At 39.2% G+C, this 26070-nt stretch overlaps 1 protein-coding gene across 1 annotated transcript in view; it reads right to left on the minus strand.

The window, feature by feature from the left end:
- The window catches only part of grin3ba (glutamate receptor, ionotropic, N-methyl-D-aspartate 3Ba), an 83866-nt gene that overhangs the window by 3105 nt on the left and 54691 nt on the right, over nt 1-26070 (minus strand). Inside the window, exons 5-11 of the mRNA XM_005926027.3 lie at nt 25524-25760; nt 20806-20952; nt 19387-19532; nt 16463-16578; nt 3507-3658; nt 2125-2289; nt 786-853 (exon numbers count right to left, since the gene is read on the minus strand). Of these exons, the coding sequence (XP_005926089.1) occupies nt 786-853; nt 2125-2289; nt 3507-3658; nt 16463-16578; nt 19387-19532; nt 20806-20952; nt 25524-25760 (1031 nt within the window). The remainder of the gene's footprint in view (nt 1-785; nt 854-2124; nt 2290-3506; nt 3659-16462; nt 16579-19386; nt 19533-20805; nt 20953-25523; nt 25761-26070) is intronic.

Here is a 26070-nt window from a genome sequence, read left to right on the forward strand (position 1 = left end):
CAAAGGGAATACACAGAATGAGATATGCTGTACTGCAATGCAAGGACTTTTATATATAATGTAGGATAATTATACCCAGTAAACCAAATGTAGAGTGTAGTGATATTATCTGACTAAACACTACATCTTTTGTCTCAATTATAATTTATCTGTTAGGGCTTCTTTTTTAAATTAAATAAAAGATTTAAACCCATTACAGGACTTTCACAAAAAAAAAATCTCCTTCACAATTAATTTTGTTATCAAGTCATAGAAATGTAATAATCTGCCACAGTAGCACGAAGGGTCTAACCTGCTTCTAATATGATTATTTAAGAAAAAAATAGTTTGACGTTTGGGCAAAATATGCTTATTCATTTTCTAGCAGAGGGTTAGATGATGAGATTGATAAGACTCTAGACTGTACATATGAAATTGTCAGCAGCTGCCAAGCTCAGATTAAACAAGATATAACGGCTTTAATTACTGAGCTTTGCTGAGAGGTGCTGGTAAGTAGATTTTATTGCATTTGGACAGAGTCTGCCTAGCCGTTTCTCTCCATTTCCAGTCTTTATGGCTTTATTTTTAGCTTGCTGCTTCATATTATTGTTATTATCCAACTTAAAGCAAGAAAACAAATAAACATTTGCCTCCCAAAAACAAAAAGTCACGCTCTCTTTTTTTATTTTTATGAAGTAAAATAATCAGTTTTTGCGCTTCCAACAACAAAGTGACATCTGTTAAACACACAAACAGAAGAAAATAGACAACATAGTGGTGCATTAATCACTTAGTGAATTCATTACTTTTGATCAAGGCCGGCCATTTCCTTTCCAACATCCTCATATGTGGTGTGCAGAGCTCTGTGAATTTTCTGCAAGCAGAGAAGATGATTAGTAACATGGAATCTGGACGCCATCAGATTTGAAATAAATCAGGAGAGATGAATTTGCAAGGGTTATTATTCTATCCAGCTGCAGAGAACATCTGTGACAGCCGTTCCTGCTATAGTGCACTTTTGAATAATTTACTCTAATAATTGCAATTCAGTGAGAGACGGTTCCTTTCTGCTTAAAGTTAACGCGTCAGTTGCTTGAGGCCTTTTTCATTTAAGTATCAAAATGCTTAGGTTAGCATGATCAAAAAAACAACTTTAAAGTGTGACTATGCTTTAATATTTCCTGTGGGAAATGAGGCTTATTCTAAAGATAAGAATAATATTGAGGGTCTGACACAGATGCCAACGCCTCATAGCGGAGCTTCTTTTGTGATGAATGCTAGAGGCTGCCCGCGAGTGGTTGCCCTTTTAGAGAGATGTAGCAAACGAATATGAGCAATATGAGCAGTCTTGATATTTACACTGCTAGTTCCATTATTCACTCAAAAAATGTTGCCACTGGCACCTCATTTGGTAATGGCCAGAGCCTCATAAAAAAAACAAAATATGACCTTTAAATATTCAATTTGTTGTTTCTTTGGTGGATGTTGTCACAAACACACATTTGCTGTCAGAAACTTCCTGCAATTCACATTTATACACTGACTTTGTGAAGAAAATATAACATATTTGAATTTTATGTAAAATAACGAATATTTAAAATTATTTTGCAGATGAAATCTGTATAAATAGCTTCATATAACGATCTGTCTCTTCATCTGTCTGAGAAAAGGCTAAACAAACAAAGGCACGAATGCATAATGTGTCTTTATAAATCAATTAATAAAACACTGCCAGTGGTACGATTTATTAACTTTTTACTTACAAATTGACTATTCAAGAACCTAATTTGTATTAATTAATGTAATTAACTTAATGGAAAGACATGTTTAATTGAATATGTCTGCTATCACAGACAATTCAGCTTTAGGAACATTTAGTCTAATTGTTGACTTTTTAATTTGTAACCAGTAGAGGGCGTTGGTTATCTGCAAGAAAAGTGTGAGCTCCAGGGGGTAAGGATGTCTCACCAACAGCAATATACATATGAGCACACATGCATATAGCCTTTGACTGTGCTCCTATGCGTGTCTTTGGTGTGCACGAGAGATCATGTGAGTTTTAAATGTCTGAGCATAACTCTTTGTGCTCAAGTGCATGGCATGTCTTGCTAGCATGAAAGATGGTGTGGCCTTATGTTTACTCACCTGGCTGGTGTGCAGCCAGTACTGAAGTGTGTGGCTACGCCGGAGGCGAGGGATGACCAGGTGATAGAAAGTGTGTTCACCTGCCAAGGTCAGCAAGGCTCCACCTACCCCCATGCATAACAACACGAACAGGCCTGAGAAATGCTGGATTCCCATCTGTAGAGTCTGAGGGGGCGGTGACAGAAAGAGAGCATGAAAGAAAGAGAGTGAGGGAGAAGTTGGGGGAGTGACACAGATTACTGAAGACTTAAGCCGACAGAGAGGAAAATACAGAGATTGATGATTTATATTTACATAATTACCATTTAGGCCACTTTTTGTAAACGAGCACTTGATATTCTGCTGTTGTGTATCTAGTTTGGCCGTGTAAGCCCATAAGAATATTAGTCAAGAGAAGAGGACAACAGCGTAAAAGACATTTTTGGAAAGAAAAGGGTGTAGAGCAGCGCGACAGCAGAGAATATGGGGGAGGCATAAAAGAGAGTAATAGGAAGAAACAGCAGTTAGTACAGAGATGGTAAAAAGAGACGATGGTTAATTGAAGAGCAGCTTTTCCCTATTTGATTTGCCTAAACCCACCCTGACATAATGTCTATCTCGTATGAGGCATTCATCGGCCTGGAGGAAGAGGAAGAGGCAGGGACAAGAGCAATGCTCTCTAATCATGTTTCCTCCACCCGACTCATTTCTGCACTGTCTCCGATGGCAATTAGCCCCATGCTGACACCACAAATTCATCAGTGACAACACTGACCTCCTTTTGCTCCTAATCCAGAGGGCAGGTTCACACCAACGCCTACATTGTTAGAAAGTAGCCAGCTCTCTGCGCTTCAAATGGGATGAACAGTAATAGCTTTCCGATGCAGGGTGAAGTTAAGGTTTTCGTTTCACTGGAGAAACCTATGACTGCATAATTGCATTTGTTGCTATATTATGGTTTAACTTTGAAGTGGGATTTAAAAGAGATGGCCAAAGGGAGTTGAATAGCTTCTCGATTCGCAAACAAGAGATGTAGATACGGACATTTTGCTCTGTCTAGAGATTTCCAGTCCTTTAAAAGGAGTGCAAGTAAAAGGGAGGGCAAGAACTCAGAGTACGGTAGCACCCACACGATACAAATAAGAATCGACACTCAGACAGTGCGTGCCTGTAACTCTGGTTAAGGTCAGTAAATAGGCCCGAGTTTATGTGATTGTATGTCTTTGTTTGTGTGTGTGTGTGTGTGTGAAATTGTCTGTCAGTGTATGTGTGCCTAGCTGGCAGGCAATCCAGTCTGTGTCCCAAAGGGAGACTCATTTATAGAAGTACAGCAGCAGAAGGCTTTGCTTAACACACAACACACGTACACAATTCATGAACACACACTCCCACGGATGACTTACCTCAGTGACTGCAAAGACTCTCTTTCCGCAGGGTACAACCTTATACCATTTGTCGTGTAGCATGTCCATGAAACCGTCAGACTTGTAGCGACTGACGAACTCTGACACATTACGGGTTAGAGGAGAACCCTGGGGAAGGCCAATACCATAGCCTGAAAGAGGACACAGACACAGATGTAAATACGTGTGCTAAAGGTAACCAACCTGAGAGCTACAGTCATGCCTCAGGAATATAGTGTCTAACTCGGTGTTTTTTTTTTTGCAGTAAAACCAAAGTCAGACAGTTGCACTTTGCCAAAGGGCAGATGGCCTCTGGAAAAAGAAGATTTACGGTTTACAGTCTTCAGATTGAATCATAAATAAACTATGTTTTCTGGCAAAGTATTTCCACCTATAGAGTGCAAATACAGTGTCCCAAGATTCACCTGGACAACAGCTCTGTATAAAAGTGGAAACCCCCCCCCAGCTAAAGCTGTTGGAGGTTGTATTACAGAACACACAGTGGATCAACTTCAAGTATTGCGTTATTTGAAGCTTCTTTCGATATTGCCCAAGAAGTTTATAACTACAAACTCTAATCAGATCTAAAGCATAGAAAAGATTAGATGTTATTCCTAGAGGTATAGCAATAGGTGATCAAGACACACAACCAAGTGGTCTTTCATGACCCGTGTGACCTTCAGGAAAATGTAGCAGTTGTTCTTCATTAGTCTTTCCTTTTTAAAGTTCCCATTCAATTAATTTTCCCTACTAGTGCTTGTTTTAGATGCAGAAAGAGCTGCCAACCATCAGGGTTTCAAATAATTATTCTTAAATGTTCTAATTTAATATCATCCCCGCTGAGACACGATTTAGTCTTTTCTACTCTTTTATGTTTGTTTGGTTTCAGACTTCAGGGTCAGAGTGTAACAAGCTGGCAGCTCTGTCTGATATCAGTCTGCTTCTGTGTCTTGAGTTTGGGGAAGAAACCTGCTTAAATGCGCATAGATGATTAATGATTTTATCTCAGTAACTTAGATGTGTTTCAGAAAGATTTCCGCATATGTTCAAAACTTCCTGTGATTTCAAAACATGTCAAAAACGCATCAGTGATGAGCTTATGGAGCGAGAATCGAGGCTGATTTAAGATAAAATTATTTTCTTCTTATTCTGAGAGTAGTTAGTAAACTGGGAACAACCTTTCTAAATTCTCAGCAGTGCCTTAGAACTTGGTTTTCAGACATTTTGAGAAAGAAAAAACATCCTCGTGTTGGAACTCTTCCTCCTTTTCCCATCTGGCGGAGCTGTATTAACTCATAATTCATAATCATATTTTGGTGGATTTAACAAATACCCAGCCTTATTAGAGGCTTCTTCAATGAGTAATGGTGTGGTGTTTCTTTCTTTTCATGTTTTTATCAGGAGGATGAATGCACGTGTTCTGTCCCCTTCTTTGCTGCTGAAATAAATATACCTGTGTGACATGGTATGAGATTTTTCTATGTAACAAAGTGGTTCTGGTGACAAACCCTAACAACATGAGAGTGGAAAGGAAAGAAATTTAAGATTATATCTCCACAGTCTACTTTACTTGCTTACACAGTCTTCATCAGTCTTGTAAGTCGAAAGCTACGTTGCTGGAGAGAAAATGTGCTTCTCGCCAACATAACTCAGAATGGAGTTTGCAGCTGTTTGGAAAGTCAGTTTTAGAAACATGTATGATTCTTTGGATTTTTTATTCTATTTATGATAATGAAAATAGTTAGGTCTGCCTCTTGAGACCTTATAAGGCATTCTAGACAAATTGTATATGTCACATCTGATACTCATTTCCATTCCAAATGCTCCAACTCCACCCCATTCTCTGTGAGTCAGGCCATTTTAAGGCTGATACCAAGTAGTCTGATCCCAGCTTAAGGAATGGAGTGAGATCAAATCTGACTCCACCCTTTAGAGTTCCTTCAGTGGAAAGTATGCAAATATACATATTTTACCTGACTGCTTCTTATGTCGGTGAGATTCCATTTGGTTACAGTCACATGGCAGTGCTCAGACCGTGGTGATGAACTATTGTCTTGTAAATTACTTTTATGTAAATGAAATTCCCTTTATGAGGTCTTGGTCCAACACAACATCTTGGACTTCTGGTTCTGCTGTGAGGAGTAAATGTAGTAGATGTGAAAATGTCAAAGTTAACTTCTTGTGTTATTATTCTTCACTTGTGCATCAAACTCCCTTCTCTTGCCCCTCTAAATGAATGTTAATGGTGTCTTTTTTCCATTTCATTTCTGCTTTAGCCTTTTCTCCCTTAAATTTCACTACATTGTGCTCCACTGTAGAAATAAGATTTATAACACTATAGCATATTACTTTAGAGGTTTTTATAGGTTTTACGCCATTTGCATATCCTGTTTGAAATATACTTTAAAGTGAGCACAATCGTTCTAAATCTGGAACTAGACTTACAGATTCTGTAAAAAATAAAACACCTTCCTCTCACCAAGCCTCACCAGAGCTACTAGCTGCAAAACACTTTTCAAAGCCTGATGCTGATCACCCACTCTGGGCTCACTTCACATTCACACCCTCCAGTTACAGATACAAGACCTTATTTTGTTGAAAGGCCAAACAAAGGTTGGTTCCACTCCATGTGCACAGGAAATTGATACCATACTGATATTATAGCCCTTTTATGAATCCGTTCTTCTGGTGACACTAAAAAAGAAAGAAAGCTACCTTAGCTGCTCCCTTATTCACGAGGGGTCGCCACAGCGGGTAGCTCTGATGATAGTGTTCCTTTCTAATTATGTAAGTGTAGCTTTCTGTCGGAGGTAGTTATCGCATCACTTTCTTGACAGTATTAATAAGTACTTTTCACTTTCACATCATGGATGGTGAAGAAAAAACATCTTGAAGTGAAAAAAATACAGAATAAATAAAAGTATGTCTTTTTTTTTTATCTGATTAAATATACAAAATGTCAAGATCAGGTATAGTTTTAGACTGCTTTTTCATACACTTCTGTGGAAGACTCTTAAGTCATCCTTCATGTCTTTATATTTTGCTAACAAGGAGCCAGAATATATATTTTTAAACTGGTGTAGAACATATTTCTTCAGGTTTTCTTTGACTCATTTTCACTCCAACCCTTGTATCTGGACATTTTCAGATGAATTTTGTTTGATTGTTAAGCCACTTAACACTGACTTACAAATCATTCAAGCATAAAAGGAAATTGGACAAGTGGAGGACAAAAAAGGGGGTAACTACAACACATGAATACTATCTGAAAGTCATTTCCTCAAGAAATAGGAAAAATTCCAGTAAAGAACTGACTGATGCATCTGGTTAATCAGTTGATCCATGTACTGTCTGTAAAAGCCTCTCCAGAAATGGTCTCAGTGGAAGGGAGGCTGTGAAGAAGACATTCTTAAGAAATGGAAACAGGGAAAAAAGAAATTTGAAATCTCGGGTTTAGATCATTGTCAATATGATTCCACGAGGTCAGGAAAGAGGTAAAACATGGAGCAGCTTCCGTTATGATTTGGGGTAAAATTTCAGCCAGTGGCAAGGCTGCGGGAAGTAGGGGTGCTGGGGATGCATCATGCCAAATGCAAAAAATAGATACATAAAGGTTTTGACTGCTGTGTCTTAAGATACCTTATAGTTGGAAGATACTATGAGGTTTCTAGTACACTTCACCCCCAGCTGTGCTCATGCACACACACGCATGAGTGTGCATAACACCCTCAATTCCAAGGACTTTTCCACAGCTCTGGCCAGTGGAGATCTTGTCAAAACTGATGGAATTATGAACAAAAAAAAGTTCAGTCAGATTTTGATCCATCATGCACTAGCATCTGAAAAGAACTTGACTGGCAACGGCTTAATTTTTTCAGCATGTCAATGATCTCACTGTCATTGCAGTAAAAGCATACCTGGCTAGAAAAACACATAATGGAACACTATCAGTCATAGACTGGCCTCCTTAGAGCCCAGCCCTCAACAGTATTAAAGCAGCGTGGGATCATCTTGACAGAGAATAAAAAAAAAGGCAGCTGACATCCAAAGAAGAGCGTGAATGTCCTTCAAGAAGCCTGGGGAACTATTCCTGAGGACTACCTAAAGATATGACAAGCTGGCCTGAGAGAGTTCACGCTGTGTTGAAGAAGAAAGGTGGTCATACCAAATACTGACATCCAAGCTCATAAGAATTGCGCCAACTCTGTTTCTGCCTTATATACTGATATACTATGTTTCCACTTATTTTTGCACACTTCATCACCATTTCTTTTTTCCCTAGCAAAATCATAAGAATTGAGGGGTAGTCTGAGACCTTTGTATAGTACAAATCTTTTGCCCATTACATGCTATATACTGATGCAGTCATTGTTATGTTTCAGAATGCTGCCAAAACAAAGTTGAAATGTTCTGTAGAATATGAAAACAATAGATGCAATCATTTGCAAATAATTTGCACCTTATCTTTAGTTAATTTAGTTTCAAATATTGTTTCAAATATTGAAACAAAAGAAATTCATTTTGTTCATTTTATTTTATAAAAAAAAGAGCTAATTTTAAATTTGACAGTACCAACATTCATGTACGCTGATACTGGTGGAGTCCAAAGGTGATCCTCAGCCACACCATGTTTTCATGTCTATGAATTGTAAATTGTTTGGGGTGAATGACTCACCGAATGGTTGGTCTGCACCATAGTCTGCCTCTGCCATTTGAATCCATCTGCTCAGTGGTCATTCATCACCCAGCGATTTCCACTTCAGAATGGTGCCTGTTTTAAATGCAGTGCTGCCTCAGAGTTCGAAGATCACGGCCATTCATTACTAGTTTCAGCCTTATCCCTTTCAGCCTTATTTCTGGATTCTCTGAATTTTTAGATACTATTTACCACAGACGCCAAAATCCTATTTTGTCAAGTATTTTCCCATGCACCGTTTCAATAGTCATGTCCTAGATAGAGTAGAAAGTAATATCCTCTGTTTTTCTTTTTATGCCAAATCATCTTAATTATCTAATTAAAGTTACTGTGTGTAAAAATGTCACCACTAGATGTCAATAGATTGCAGATTGGTGTTAACTGAGGTTCTGTTTTCTTACCTTGCCCAATTTGAGTGCATTATCCCAGCTATATTAGGACAAACTTAGACTGTGCACAGACTGTACGGCATAAGAGCTGGGCTGAGACTAGCCAGTGTATTTGTACTGCTGTCTGGACCGAATCTGGATCAACCCTAGATTTGTTCCTTGACTGTGCAGGCTGTCTATCCTCTGTTTACCTCAGCTGCCAATGCCGGATGAGAAGCATCCACCTTTATTCACTCTGTTGGAAACTGTAAAACCTTGTGACAGGAGTCCAGCATGAGTCCAATATGAGTCAGAGACGCTCATTCTGACCGATGACAAGGATACTGAGGTGAACTGAGGATATGCTGAACTTTTCTGTCAGTAAGACTGCTGTTCTTGCTGCTCGTAGCTACTGTTAGTGGACTTTTTGGACACTCAAACCTAATATTAGCTGGCATAATGCTAGCTTAAAACCAGCTGTTGTTGTATAGCCAGCTCTTGTCATCTGTCCAGAAATGGTTGCATGTCTAATCTGCTCTTCTTTGCCTTTGGTGTACTATTTATAAAGGTGGTCTCTAGCCACATTAAGTAAAAAAAAAAAAAAAGACTTATTCCATCAAATACGATTAGTTGGAAGGGACATGTCCTTTTTGGCTGCTGCGTTTAAATTTAATGAGGAAAATGGTGGCTTCCACAAACCCGTACCTGCTCCTACTATATGTGTTTTTTTTAAAAGTTTATTTGATAAGATAAGATAAGATAAGATAAGATAAGATAAGATAAGACTTTATTGATCCCACGCCTGGAAAATTTTTGCGTTAGCTCAGCTCAGGTACAGATATCAGAAGGAAAATACAAAAAATACAAATAAAATACAAGCAAATAAAAATAAGTAAGATAATACACTATATACAACGGTAGCATACACAGTATGTGATTATGGATATGGTTGTGGAAATATCCAAGACATAAACTATATAGCTTAACATAACTATTCTACCACTACTATTCCTATGCATAGACATGTACATGCACACGCACATGTACACACTTGAGACAGCATCAGTTTGTTGGGAGATGTAATTACACACTAATCTAAGTATATTTGTGAGCATAATATCTTTTTTCCTATTAAATAACCTAAATAAAAATTACTAACTGCACCTTTAAATGGTTGTAAGATACTCCATTAAATGTGTTATTTTTTTTTGCATAAACACAAATTATTCTGTTTTTTATTACCCTCTTACTACTTCCCGAGGTTTAATGTGATTTGTTGTGTTTGTACAATTTTTAATGACTGCATGATTGTAGTTATATTCATTCTTTTACACATCCTCGCGGCTTTGTTTTTTTAGACAAACCAAGGGGTGTACAGTACAGTTCAACTAGAGTTAAATGTCACAGATGTGAAACTGATAGCTTAAAAGGTCTATCTAATTATGCAGCCAGTAATGCAAATCATTATTGTAGTGCATTAAATATTAATCTGTTTTTTATTTATAGAAATTGTTTCTTCTTCATCATCATCAATTGTTTGGTAATGCCTTAGAAGTTTCCCCTTTTGCTTAAAACACCACCAGCAGCAGTTGGAATAATGAGAGCAGACAAAGCAATAAAATACAGAGTAGTTACGGCAATAAAATTATATAACTCTAATATTTTTAATTAAGTCACACATTTAAGTACAATCTTCCACCAGTGTTTATTGCTTTAATTTCTATAGCAGCACATTCAAGTGTTGTTTAATAGCTGGAGAGGATTGCCTCTCTGCCCTTCACAACTTACTCAAAAGGGATCTGTTTTGCATTACGACCACTATTTCTACAGGTGAAAAGTGAAAGAAATGTGTTCCTCAGCTTTGACTCAAAAGAGAAGACCCTCTTTAAAATTTATTGCTATACCAAACCTCCAGGGATTGTTTGTTTCATTTCATCTGTACTGCAGTCACAGACACAGTCATACCAACAGGGGTTTTGTGTGTGTCTCTCTGTGTGTGTGTGGCTGGCTCAGACTTGGCAGCTGTTTGTCAGTGTGTTTATGTGTGTGTATGTGTGTTATGGGGCTGTCAAGGTGTATGAGCCCGATGGGGGTTGTGGACAGAAACAGAGAATAGCGAAGGTTCACGTAGCTGTCACACTCTGCTTCCTACATGACAAAGACTGCCAAAGCCTCCATCCCTTTGCTCTTTCCTTCCTTTACCGACCCTTCCTTTCTCATTCTTCTTCCTTTCGTCTTCTCTTCCCCCCTCATCCTTTCTCTTTCCCCATCCAATGTCTTTTCTCTCCCACCATTGCTGCTGGTCTCTTCCTCTGTTAGTCCACTCTTTATCTCTGTCATCCCTTCGCTTTCGTTCAATTTCTGCTTCAGTTCATTCTTCTCTTTATCTCTCGGCTCCTCTCCCGAGTCCACTGCTTTGTCTCTGTATGTCTCGCTCCTCATGCTTTTTTTTTTCTTTCAAGCAGACAGAGAGCATTTTTCTGTCATCAGCATATCTCCATCCACAATTCTTTAGAGCACTCAGTCAAATACTGAAATGCAAGTGGGCAGTCACTTGTCATTTGTTTTGATTCTTTCCCCCAGACGTTCGCATTTTCACTGTCACTCAAATCCCCCCACACACTCAAAGACACACCGGTGCCCGTCGAGTTTTACTTAAAAGCACTGGGTTTGTAAAAAGCTCAGCTTATTTCAAAAACACAGATGATCTGTTCAAACTTTACAGTTACATTTTTTGTAAAAAGTGCATTTAATATTGGGTTCATGTTCCCCTAAGCACACCAGCTTATTAGTGAGTATGGGCTGTAATAAGTCACTTTCATGGCTCATTGCCTACATTCATTGCTGTTATTGAGGTTTGACTATTTGCAGGTGTTTTACTCTTACATTAGTTACTGTTTGAAAAGTAAAGCACATATTTTTTTGTGCACAGGTGGGTTTTCTTGCTACTTTGTAGGTGTAGTTTTTCCAATTGTGTGAAAGCTACTAAGAAGGAAATTTAAAGTACAGTTGGAGGAATATTATAAAATATATATCAAGGTGAAGTAATAGATGATCCAAATGAGTAAAATAGAGAAAAACTGTGACCAAGGTGCTAAAGTTGAAGCTTCCAAACAATAGCCAATGTCATGGTGCCTACAGCCATCATTTATATAAAGTCTAAAAACGCAACCTAAAATTTCACTGAAGAAAAACAAATGGATTTGCTGTAAATTTGACTTGTGTTACATTAAACATCAAAGAGCATGCTCCCTATTTCATGTTTTTTTAATGTACTTTTACTTCAGTTTTTTGGAGATACAGTAATTTAATAAAAAAGTTTTAAATACGCCCTACTCTCCAAGCAAAACGTGAAATGTGCACTCTCTAAATAAATGTATAACCTTGTGTAACCCTGCATGAGTTAGGCAGTTACAAACTCAGGTGCTTCTGTGAGAGTGGTTGCATCAATTTAGTTTTTCAGCAGCATCTCCTAGGCAACATAAATAGCATGTGTTATCCCACCAACCTCTTAAAATATGAGAAAAATCCTGTTTGGTGCATGGGTATGTGACCTTCAAGTGACACTTTCACTTTCAGCTTTAATCTGTAATTTTGTTTCTTCAAATTGGTAAGAGATGTGCAGGTAAAAGCAGCAGGGGCAATTTTTAAAAGAAACAACCAGCACATTTCGAACTTCAGCTATTTCTGTATTTAACTCGATTTTAAATAGCTAACTGAGAAAACAGGTTTTCAGACACTTTAAATATTGCTGGTTTTCAAAGTCTGAGGTCATGTTTCTCTGCTGGAAAATGGGTTCTGGTGAGAGAAGCAGAAAGGGGAGTTCAACTATCCTGGGATCTTATTCATGAGTGATGGGAAGGTGGAATGTGAGGTGGACCAGCGGATTAATCCAGCATCTTTGTGGTTGTTTTGGGACTGTTGTAGTAAAGAGAATGCTGAGCTAAGAGGTGAAGCTTTCAATTTACCAGTCCATCTAGATTTCAGACCTCACTGATGGTCATGAGATCTGGGTAATGAGTTTCCTCTGAAGGGTGTATGAGTTCAAAGATAGGCTGGGGAGCTTGAAGTAGAACTGCTGCCCCTCTGTGTTAAAAGGAGCCAGTTGAAGCCGTTTAGGCATCTGGTTAGGATGCCTCCTGGGTGCCTCCCTCTGCAGTGTTTCTGCACATATCCAAGTGGGATGAGATCCCAGGGTAGACCCACAACCCACAGGATAGATTATATATCTCATCTGGATTGGGAGGAATGCTCCAGGAGGAAATGGAAAGTGTTGCTGGGGAGAAGGACATTAGGAATATCCTGCTTAGCCTGCTCCAACCACAACTCAACTTTTGATAAGTAGAAGATGATGAATGGATGTTTGCTGAAGCTTCTGCTTATTTATACCTGTTGATCTCATGGTGTGTGCGAGTTTTTATTTCACTGAATTCCAAATTAAAAATATTTTTTGTTATTGACTGGGGCTAGGAGGCATGAATTTCTAGCTTTTGAAAGAGGGCAAAACTGGATTCAATCAAATATTAATCTTTTCAGGTTGGATAAAAGATTCTTAAGGTTTGTGTCTATGTGTGAACCAAATCCACAGTTATAGGGTTGGATCAAATATATATTCATGATTATTTTTCTTGATTAATCTCTTCTTCAATAACACCCCCCCCCCAAAACCAAACAAACAAACAAAAAAAAAACCCTGTTAAGCTAGTCCTCTAAATATTTCAGAAGATGACATCTTTAATCTAAAAACTGCTGTCACATAAAATAAGACATCAAGCTGAATTATTATTAATTAATCACAACAGTTGCCCATTTCTACTAATCACGTAATCAAGTCAGTAATGCTTAATTTTGTTTCAGACTCTGCCACATTTCTGCACTCACGCGCACACGTCACACACAACTACACACACAAAAACGTGTCTGTACGTCACTCTCGTCAGACGTGAGCTGCCCGACCAACAATACTTTCACCCCGCCAACAGGATCCTTTGCCATCCTCGTTTTGATCTTCAGACGTGCTTTGTTCTGCTTGACTGAGCTTGTGCAGACCACTTATGCACGCAGGGACACATGCTCCGCATGCACACCAACCCCATACACACACATGCGTGCGGGCAGCTAGTGGCTGCGTGTTCAGTGGCAATATTATTAATGGGGTGTGTCTAGGCTGTCGTAAACATCTCCCAACAGCACTCAGCGAAAACAGACGCACGGCGACACCCCCGCATCTCCCTCCACTTAAGCAGCCTGAAGATTTCAGCAGAGCACCTTGCCTGGAGCGACTCCACAGTCCCAGTTCCAGCGTCTCTCTGTATCTCCTGACCACAAACTGCTCTATAAATCCCGCTTGCATCCACATACAGACAAAATAACACTTCCTCTCTTTCTTTGCTCCATTCTTCCACTCCGTGTCCTTTCTTCCCCTCCCTCATTCCATCTGCTTGGGGTGAAGGTTTGTCTTGATTAGGAGACTCTGTTGGCTGCCTCTTTTATCACTAGCTGTGCAGAAAGGAGCAAACTGGCAGTGGGCAAATGAAAGCCCTCTATCTCCTTCTTATGCTCAACTCCCACCTCACTCACTGGCCCCCGATTTCTTTACTTTTGTTGTTCTTACTTACTTTTTAAAATCTTTTATTCCGTCTCGTGTTTTTTTTCTTTTCTCCCTCTTATTTGTTTTACTTGTCTCATGTTTCCTGTCTGTGTCATTTCCTGTTCTTTCTTTATTTAGCCCCATCCTACTTTCCCTCACTCCTGCAAAATAGCTACTCGAACAAGTGTAGATTTTTTGCATGACTTATTTGTGTAGACGGTGAATCAAGTAGTCATCAAACTGACACGCTCTACATATCAATGAGACCTGCTTTCCCTTCTTCACATTCATGAGTAATGGCTCAGCGCTGTCCCTGGGCTCATTTTGTACAATGCAATGAAGAAAGCACTAGATAATCTCCAGTGAACAAGGACTGTAGAGGAAGTAGGGAACGTGGGAGTGGGGTCTTTCTGAGGTGACACTTTGATTGACAGAGAAATAGTATCAAAGATAGTGTCTGGTCCCAGGTGGCACCCGTACTAGCTTCTATTTATCGTCTGTGTTTCTGTTTGTGCCTGTATCAGTGATATGAGGAGAAAAGAAGTCTGATATGAATCAAATACACAAATGCATGCACCAGCACACAAACGCACACCTACAGTAATATGCGTGGACATAAATAAACATATGTGGTCATGCGTGAGCTCCCAGCGCCAATTCTAAAGAAAAACCTCCTGGTGACTAAGCTACAATGGGTTAGAGGTTAAATGTTTGATATATCCAATAAATGTGTTGCGCTAGCAGAAATTTCACTTCAAAGTCACCTTCAGAATGTGTATATGTGCAGACGGCATGTGACTAGAATACTGTAAAACTTGCTGTAATAGCTAGAATGCTTTATTTATCTCGGCGAACGGCAGAACCTGAGATTTATTGGCGCTGGGACATAATTTCTTTCGGCAGGTCGTCAGCAGCGTTTATTTCTAAAAGTGTTATAATTTACTCCTGTGTGTGCGTATATGTGTGTGTGTGCACATCACTGCAACTCCTACTACTGCTACAGTAATGCAACTTCTTATGTTGCAACTTTTTCCAGTATATGGGGCCATAATAATCACGTAAAGTAATCAGTTACTTGGCCAAAAAACATGAGTTATTGTTGATATAAATGATCAATGGCTACAGCACACAGTGTAATTTGTCTTGTATTAAACCCTCCAGAAAAGAGTGATATAAGCCCTTTAGACTTTTTTGCAAATAGGGGCAATGCTGTTTACCTTGTAAACAGATATATTATATATTTCTTTGCATACATAAATCTTATTTACAATATTTAAAAGCTTCTATTATTGTTATATTTCTTCTTTTCCAACAGTACCTCAGTGACACGTGCAGAAGGAAAATGCCGGAAAGAAGGGAAAAAAATTCAAATTTAGCTGCACATGTTTTCCGTGCACGTCTCTGAAAATATTATGGTTTTTGGGGCAGAAAAAGAAAGTGTACCAAGAAAAGAATCACGCACACACATCAGTGCCAGACTCTCAGATATAAGCATGCGTAAGCCCACATATTCATGGAGCAGTGTGCAAGAACTTGAATCTGATATCCCCCTGTGGGGGTCATTAGCTATTTTCTGATTGGCAGTGGATTTTTTTTACATGTTTTTTAAATGTTCTTGGAATGTCTAAACATCAAAGTCCAAAGTGTTCTGACTGGGCAGTCTTGTTAATAATAGATGGTTGAATACTTTTACCCTGGAGCGTTATAAGTTCACACAGTGAATCACCGTGTTATTCTGTCAGTCATGTTGTTTCCTTAGCTACTACATGACTGACTACAGCATTTGAAATGAATCTGTATATATCTATATCTATATGGGTCTCCCATTGCCTTAAATTCACTTTGACCTGCCTTGAACAGTCAACTTGACCAGTGATAGCATAGCAAGGAGGAATGAGCCTTTAAAAATGCATGCATTAGCTAGGACTCTATCCTCACAGCACTGACTCTGGAGAGCAGGATCATGTGGCCCACACCTCATGTGTGGCCTTCCACACATATCCTGTGGATATATACTATAAGCAGTCAAAGAGCTAGACTAGCAAAGGTCAGTAGAAAATTTTAATATATCCCCCAACCCTGAGTTAAAGTCCTGACCTGAATTATTGTTTCAGTGGACCTCTAAGTGTGTGACTACATGAATAAATGTTACTGTTTTATAGAGTTTTGGGGTGTGCATGTGTATGCATGAGTGCTTTTCAACGCCTTTCAAGTTGTTTTTTAAAAAACTGGCTTCAAACAACAACCATGGGCCCTCACAAGTGATAAAAACAAGTGTGTGTGTGTGTGCTAGTGTCTGTACCTTCAATAGCAAATGGCTTTCCCACAGTAAGTAGTTTGCAGTCTGCATCGATAGAGACCTCATAGTCCAACAGGGCTTTATCCATGATGAATGCATCCAGGGCAGGAGGATCTGTCCTTCACCACCAACAACACACACACGCACACACACACATCACAAGAAGTGAGAGAGTAACATTAATTGAAGACGATTAATCTTCGGTTTTACAAATCAGATTCTGTTTCCACACAATTCCTAAATCTCCAGACCTGCTCAGGAACCTTGGATTTAGGGCTGTTATGCCACTGTGTCATTTATACAGGGGATAAGATTAACTGCATTCTAATACACTATGTAAACACATACATCATTACCTAAACCAACATCCTCTGTCGCGGACTGATAAGGCATTATACACACTGCTGAAGACTTTCCTACTCTGGCAATATCGATCCAATTGACCCTGATTGACCCTTAATTATAGACTGTTCCTCTGTGTGCAGCCTGTGCTGCTGACCATGGTTGGCAGAGGATTAGTTCCAGGAAATAAGGCTCAACAGACAGGGTCTGAATGATAGACCTACACACAGATATGTATATTCGTTCGATGCAGAGACTTTCAAAGTGATAATAATGAACAAATAAACTCAGATTTGAAAGGCATAACGAAGACGTGTACAAATATAGTCAGTCCAATGGAAAAATAGACAAGACTGATCAAATTACCTGAAACTTGTTGTTATTCAGGACATTTACCACTAAACACAGGCTGACTTTACAAAGTCTTTGCAGTGCTGGGAAGAAGGAAAGTCTGTTTTTCTCTGTCTAGACCTGTCAAATACTATGCACAGGGAGAAAAGTGAGGATAGAGAGTTCTTTTGGGACTAAAGAGAGTTGGAAGCTACCCGATGCACGGCCTTGGAATAAGAGTTGTGTGTGTGTGTGTGTGTGTGTGTGTGTATTTGAGCATGCCTATAAATATATAGGCATGAGAGTGAGCAGGTACAACTGTAAGCTCTAAGCTTGTGTATGTGCACACGTGCGCACAATTTCCTCTGAGCTTATATGTTTGTGTGCACCTGCATGTGTATCGTGCCTCTCCAGGAGAAGGCTTGGGATTTTTCTTCTTTAAGATTTGACTGCAGTATTGGGGTCAGTAGTTCTGCCAACACAGTATTTTACAGCCTTACTCCAGTTCTCTGCACTGCTGTGACTTCGACTTCTGCTTTGCCTCACACGCAAACAAATGCCGCCTTCATCTTTTCTGTTCTCATCCTCTTTCTCTGAACAAGCGCTTTCTATCTTCCCACTTGAATCACAAAGTCAGCACATGCACCATCTCAGTAGCTCTGCTGGTGCTCTCTGGAGTAGGCATTGTGTCTGAGAAGTGTGTGCGTCGTTGTGGTTGTGCTTGGTACAGTACATGGGCAGGATAAAATTATTATTATTATTATTTTTTACTATTTTTGTACCCTGTGAATCCAGTCTAGTGTTTTTGATGTTTAAGGGGTCTAACGTGGTAAAACGATCTGATTTTACATAAAATAAAATGATAAAGTAAAATTTAAAAACCTGCCTCAAAACAGAATCTTGTGCCCAAACATTTAATCTTCCTGTCATAAGCCCTTTTCTTTATTCAACAGCAAAACTATGAGCGATGAGATGCCACAAAAACTAAATGCGAATACTAAATGTATTGCCACTCTCATCCTCGATTGCTGGTAATCTGATGGAGAAGCTAAATCCAGAAGACCGCTGAAGGCAAAACAGTTTAGGCTGCCAGAAACCAAAGTGGGTTCATCCTCAACTGCTTAAGGAAAGCCAGCTGGTACGGAAATAACAGATTTGCTAGATGTGGAGGAGTGAAGGACATGTAAAATAAATAAAAAAGTAAATATACAAAAGCAACATAATTTGTGAATAACTAATATAATGAATGACGAGTGTGAACATAGTCTAATTAACTGGTTATTCAGAATGATTATTTCTTGGATTCCTCTGTATGACCTTTTTTCAGCCTTCAGATCATCTTTATAACTTCTGTAATGAGGTTCATTTATTTCATCCACATCCTTTGCATGAACCTTATGAACAGAACTACTTTCTGTCACACTGACTTTTTTTTTTTACGGTTTTCCATTCATTTTTATTTTCCCCATCACTTAAATTTGTTTTTTAAGTGCAATTTGTTGTAGCTCTTTCTTTTCATTTTCAATGATTTATGTAAAGCATTTTCAATTTCCTTTGTAAATTAAATGCGATACAAAAATAAACTTGTCTTCTGTGCTTGCTTTCATCTGCTTTCTGTCCCCATTCGACATCAGAGTGAATAATTTTTTCTCAGCACTCCCTACATCAGCCTGCCCCTGACCCTTATTCATCCCTCATTAAAAAAAAAGTCCAATTATTTCTTTCTTTATAAACTACAAGGACTAATGAAATATAATTTATGTGTTTTTACCTCGGTTACACCTTATGCTGAAGTGTGTCTAGATAAGGAAAAGCTCATGATTATGCATGGTTTAAATACATGCGGCTAGAGCACTGAGCACTTCTTCATATTTCTGTCACATGCACTTGCAAAACAGTGTGTTCTCTTAATAAGAAAAAGCTGATAAATGGGTTGCACACAACAGCACTGCAGGTGTAAAGAAAGCAGAAATCATCCCCAAAGCAAAACTTACATTAAGCTTGTAGCTTGTTCTTCATAATAATTCAAAATAAATATTTAAGAGAGAGAACGAGTAACATGCAAATTGTTGGTGCAATTAGTAGAACTGTTTTGCACAATGTGCATAGAAAATAAGTCCACTGAATATAGAAAGCCACAAATACGAGATGTGAACGTGACTAGATTTTTTTTTTAGGTTAGCAGGAAAGGAAAAGGGTAAAAATGGTTATTTTCAATATTTCAGACAGTGTCCATGGATTTGATTGTTTCTTACTTTAACATGTGTACACCTTCTGGAGTGGTGGGTTGGTTGAAGCGTCTCATGTAGTCGTGCATCTCCGGGAAACTTTTCTTCATGTAATCCTCAGCACTGCTCTCCCTCACTGTACCAAAACGGAAGCCCAGGGACGGATGGTGCAGCTGTGGAGATGGAATAGGAAGGCATGAGTATAAGAGAGGGTGGATATGTAATGTAAGTGATGAATTCAGGTGATATCATCCTATTTAGGAGTTTAGATAAGGTGCTCCCTTATTCCCAAGGCGTTGCTACAGGAGATGGATCTCCACATTTGATTTGATATCAATTTTTATACCGGATGTCCGTGCTGATGCAACTCCGCAACCCTCCCATTTATCCAGGCTTGAGACCAGAAATAGCGTGGGACATCCTGAGCCTGGGTTTTTGTCTCCTTTAGGTCTTGAACCCAGGATCTTTCAGATGTTAAAATAAGTAAAATATGTACTTGAGCTGATTTGCTTGACTACTGTTTTGATTTAAGTATTTATTTACTTTGATTCCTCTCTTGAATAAGCCCCTTGCTCCACCAGGCGCCACATTTTGCTCTGATTTCAGGGCTGAACAACAAGTTTCCTTGAAGGATGGGAAACAGTGTATATACCAGGCTTTAAGGTATGTTTTCTCATATTGGTGAGTATGTGAGAAGTGCTACCCAGTCAGCAGTGACATCTATATTAAAGCCCAGCAATTTTAAAGGAGGCAGTGCACACAATGGATCAACTGCCATGGGTGTGTTTCTTGCACAAAACACAACAAACAACACACCACTGCATCCATTTAAATAATGGGTTTACTGCATTTTGCTGGGGTGGAACACAGCCCTATTGTCGGCAGTGGGTCTCCAGTGGGAGTGGAAGAAAGTATTTTTCCCTTATTAAAATTAAGTCTTGGTTGGATAGTTTGTTATATAGATATTGTGCATATTCAAGGCCTGAATACAATAAATTCTGCATAACTTTAATTGTCTGTTTTAATTTACCCTTGCCATTAGCGGTATAGTTTGGGCGGGAAGCTTTTAAAGTTATTGTTTGATTTATGTACCGTTTTAACTGTGGGCTGGGAACCTGCCTCAGTGAATTTCCTTTGACAGGTTTTCTTCGATGCATATTGATGTTTGGAAACAACAACAATTTTGGTTCTCCAAAACTCCCAGCTCCCATTTTGATCATCTTTAGCCCAAGAGAGGGCAGCTATCACGATGGGGCACATATTAAATTCACAGTACTCCTGAACTCCCTACAGAGTTTAGGGAAATGGAAAGCAATAAGCCTTCACAAATATTTCACTGTCTTCTCATTAGTTCATCCTTGTGTAAGATTATTATGTGTGTGAATATATGTGTAGCACGCTAACATTTCTGGAGTGGCATGTTTGTGACCTCGAAAGTGGTCTAACCTTGTCATCGTGAATTCCGGAAACCTGCTCGAACGTCTTCTCCCCCACCATTACTGCAGCAAGGTTGGCCGTATAGCTGGACAGCACCAGTAAACAGAAGATAGCCCAAAGGTTCATCAAGAAGCGTCCTGTCCAGCATTTAGGGGTCTGTAGAGTGGAGACGTATGACAGGTGAAACTTGAGTTTGGCTTACCTTTGACAGAAACTAGGTTTGAAAACATATATGTGAGAAAGGACAAAAGCAAAAAAAAGAAAAAGTGTTTAAAAAGGTCCTTTCAAATGTGTCCCAGCTTCAGATATGTACCCTCTTCATCCAGTTCTGCTCCCCAAGGAAAGGCAATCCCATTTATTACAACAGAGCAAAAGAACATCTAATGCAAAACACAAAATCTAACAAAATGTGACTGTTAGTGTGACACGTCAAAAATATCTCTCCGTGAAATTGGCTGCTTCAGGGAATGAATCCACCTGAACACTGTGATCATTTATTTATTCCACCAATTAAAATCCACTTAAAAGAAGAAAAGAGATGAATTTCCAGTGTTGTAAGGGCTCGGGATTAATGAGATATTAATTATACAAACAAGGTTGTAACCCATTATAAAGGTTTTTGAAGTGTTTCAGAACTCTTTGCACAATTAATTGGGGAATTCAAAAGGGAGAAACAGAGAATGGCGTGCACAATACAAGCATAAATTGTTGTCGTTCTATTTGTTGTGAGCTTTTTGTTCTATAAGCCTGTCGCACTAATAATAAGGGCAGAGTTACAAGTGGAAATTTTGACTGAGGAGCATCTCAAATAATTTTTTTCAACATTATCATTACCCTTATGCCCTCGAATTGCAGTGTAGCAATGACAATCTTAAAACATGGATTCAGAGAGTCACAGTTTCATGTTTAACAAACCTAAGGAACCACTGCCATTAACCTGCAGTGTGGAGCCAACGGTCAGGACAAAGTTTTATCAGTCCTTAGCCACACGTAATTAGCTGCTTAATAACTTGGTCAAAACTCATGTTGTCTAGATACTCTCAATTCACTTCACAGCTCAGGATGAAAGTCTTAACAGCATGGTGGTACGCTCCTTTCTTTCTTCTTGTTGTTTCCACTGCTGCACATGTGCATGGAGCAGCACAGAATAAATGCATTGCTCAGTAAATTATGGTACTCAAACTAACACTACTAGTAGCTACTGTTAGTGCAGTAAGGGGTTCACAACTAGTTTTAACTCATCTACTGTATATGCTTCTTTTGTGTTCTTTGCTAAGTTTAGCTCTGACTGAGCTAAAGTAAACAGAGCTGTCACAAGAGCTTCAGGGATTACATTTTTTTTAAGTTCTGTTATTCTTTTCTTCCCCTGACACAACAGAGCTGGATTTTCATTCTTTGCACTTTTCATGGTAGTCAAACAACATGACACCAGAGAGATACTGCACATGTACAGGTGCAAATTGATTGTCATAGTCCACAAATGTGCATGACTGGTCTCTTTGATAAAGAGTGACTGTTGTGATCGAGACAATTACAAAGTACCATCCTGAAATAAATCTCATTTGTCAAGCATATGATGGAGCGAGACATTTGAAACGCCAGTATGCATTGTTTATTCACTGTCATGTGCACAAGTTTAACTTAGCCCTGCCTCAGGGAACAAACAGTTTTAAGAAATTAAAATCTCTTTTTGCCTGTCGTTACAGCTTTCACAACTTTTTCAGCTATTCAGATAAAAAGACAGTGCTATTCACTGAGGCGGACAATAATACCCGAGAAGATGGTGGAACATAAGAAACCTGGCTGTGCAAGCCGTACATGAGGTTTGAGATAATAAAGAATATTGCTTTTAACACCATGTGTTATCATTAGGCCTGGATGGGATCTTGCCCTGAAATAAAAGTGGAATGACTTTGATTTCATTTTCATGCCTGAGGTTTTTTAAACCAGGTCATTCGTGTGTATGCCCACTTTTACAAGCTGCCGGATGAGCTGCTGGAGACGTTCATAAGAAATGAACTGACCGCTGCTTTAACTGAAGTGTGCAAGCTGCTGAGGCTGATGCTCACCATTCCTATTACAAGCACATCTGCAGAGAGGTCTTCTCCCTGCCTGAAAAGGATTAAAGTCTACCTAGAAACACCTGTGGACAGGAGAGACTTGGCAACTTGACAACAAGTTCAATGAAACCTTTTGATTTCATTGACAGAGTTGCTGAGAAAAGTGAAAGATAGGAGAATGCCCTTCATCAAAAAGTAGAGGTGAGGAACTACACATACTTACATGGCCTGTCAGATCTCTGTTCCAATATTGTGAGTTTGCTTGCTAGCAATCCACTTTGGTTGTGAATGGTGAGCTTTTTAAAATGCAACTGCATTTGTAAACTGAACACCTTTTAAGATTTTCTGTTGCCCCCATGAGGCTAAGCTAGCAGCCTTTTGCAGCCATTGCTGACAGATTGGGAATGTAACACAGGGTGTAAAAAAATAACTAAGAAATAACATATATTGTGTGAACTTGGACAAAAGCATTCTTCTAACTGCTAAAAATGCAGCTTTCACTGACATTTTAGCAGTACTGGCTAGAAAGCTAATTACGCTAACATTGGCCCCGCAGGATGGCTGACTTCTGTGATGTTTCAAGCTGACTGGTTTTAAAACATGAATCATTTAAAGGAGCTGTAACTGAAAGTGAACTTGATGGATACAAAAATGATACTATGGACAACTTGTGATTTTATTATTAGCCTAAATAATAAGGCTAAAGCTGTATTTCCTAGGCAAAACTTTACAATCCTGCAAGTTAATAATGCACAGATAAAATAAACCCCTGTTCAATTTAAAGGTCTAGTATCACTTAAAAGCGACTGCTAATTCATTCTAAAAGCAACAGTTCATCATCTAACACACTTGTTTCCAATCTCAAATGGCTTTTAAGGTTAGATATGTTGACAAGAACATTGCTATCTCGGTTATTTTTACCTGGGGTTGCCTGAGTGTAAATTCAAAGGAAATGAAGAGCAAAACAGAGCACCTAATGTTACTCTAAACCCTGATAGCAATGGCAGCTTCATATAGTACAATACAGTGATATCCTTGTTGTGAAACACAACCACACAGATTAATGGTTCTTGTGCTTGGCCTGCGGAAGTGATGCTCAGTTATTGCTATCTGTAGTAGTCAGGTATGTTGAGGATAACAGCTTATGTTAGAAGAGGAAAACCTAAATATATTCCTTAAGCATTTGTATTGCAGAAAGACAAAAAAACAGACAAAAATTTTCAGTTGGTCCTTGTCTTGACATTCGCCTGATCATTAAAGTCAAGTTGTAAAACTCAACCCAGCAGTAAAGGTTTAGCAATCAATTTATTTCCCCCTTTCTTTCCCATAGCCTGAGTAAACCTGACGACTTGGCTGTGACCCAGCACACAGAGGTTCAGAGAGTTGCTCAAGGACATTTTAACAGGTCACAGGGCTGCTAATGAACACAACCTGTTAACTGACACATCGCCAATGCGATGATCAAACCTGTGACCTTTCAATAATGGGAAGGTCTTACTAATCACTCGACCGTTCTTCCACTTAAGTTGTTTTCTCAGTTTGCTTTAAGGGTAAAATGTGGTTTTGTATTTATTTAAATATTATGAGCGGCAATCTCACTATAAGGACAGGAATAATTTAAGGAAAAGATGTTACTGCACGGAAACTTGAAAAGCAAGCAAGTTATCTTAATGATTGATTCTGGAACAATGTGAGGCTATATAAAACAAAGACTGCAGAAGACAGAGTCGTTATTCACTGGCAAATACATTGAGATTGTGTTTGTGCACCAGTGTGACTGTGGGTGTCACACGATCTGTTAAATCTGACAAGGTTTTGAAAAATGCTGTTACTCCAAAGGTACATTTAATATTTGTAATTTACATTTTCATACCAAACAAATGTCATGAAAATAAGTTGTCTTTTTTTTAAAATCTCTGAAGTAACAGACATTGTTTTTCAAGTTGCTTTCAAGTTATTAGATAAATTTGCCTCAGTCTGAGGATTTGACTTCCATTTATTTTTTGCAATTCTGTTTCTCCCTGATATTAACCTATGTCGCCATGTTTCAACTTTGTCTGCTCGCATGCCCCCCCTCCTTTACATCATCCCCTTTCTGCCCACCTCCACGTCACTGTCAATCTGTTGCTTTTCTCATCCCTGCTTACCAACTTACCCTTTCAACCCCATCTCACCATCCCTCTGTCAGCCTTCCTAATACCGTCTTTTTGAAACCTATTTCCTGATTCGCCTTCTCACCTTCCTATCCCCCTCACTGGCCCTCTTCTCCGTGCCTTCTTGTTTTTAACTTTGGGTCTGACTGCGTTGGGGAGCTAACCTCAACTTGCTCCCATTTTCACCACCTTCATCGAACTCCATCATCCTCACCATAACTCCTTCACTCTCTGTCACTCACTTACCCTTTCACCTTTCTGTCCCTGTATGCGCATTATCCTCCCTGTACCTTTCTACTTCATCACTGCCTACCTTCTTAACCTATCCCCTATCAATCTTTTCTTCTCCCTAGCCATCTCCATCATTTTTCTCTCTAGCACCCTCTTTCAACTTTCCTTTGCCATTGGCAATAAGAATCCCATAAAGCATCCCCTCCCCCTCTTCTTTGCAATGACTTTTCCTCGCCCCGCCCCACATGATGCCAATTAATCACAGAGAGAAGAGCTTTGTTACCTTGGTGGCGACAGTGCGTCCAAACAGTATGGCGTAGCAGAGATTGAGAGCAGAGGAGTAGGAGAATACACGTAGTCTGTTCCGGCCATGGGGTGTCATGCCAAAGGGGCTGTTCCACTCATACAAGGTGAGGAAGAGCGCTGTGAGATGCAGCGTGACAAAAATACCCACCCACATGGACCAGTGGAGGGGCCACATGAAGGCTCCAATGGGAGCTGCAGTGTCCCGGCTACGGACCTGTTGGATCAAATGCAAACACAAGAAGCTGACTTGACACCGTTGATTGCCATGCATTGTTTGTATAAACTTCTGTTAATGACTCCTCGGCAAATTAGTTTAAAAAAAAATGCACACATTGTTTTTATTCCGTGCTATTTATTATTCAGCCAGGAGAAGAAATCACTTTTTAAAATGATGAATATCTCATTTTCAAATGGAGCCGTATTGTCAGATCATATCATGCGTTGCAGATTGTCAGCTATAGAGGGAAATGCTAACCAATCAAAGAATAGCTACAGCATGTTTGAGGACTCTGTCTCTCAAATGC

The sequence above is a fragment of the Haplochromis burtoni genome, unplaced genomic scaffold, assembly GCF_018398535.1.
Source record: "Haplochromis burtoni strain Fernald_Lab_line unplaced genomic scaffold, NCSU_Asbu1 Contig_85, whole genome shotgun sequence".
Lineage (NCBI taxonomy): Eukaryota > Metazoa > Chordata > Actinopteri > Cichliformes > Cichlidae > Haplochromis > Haplochromis burtoni.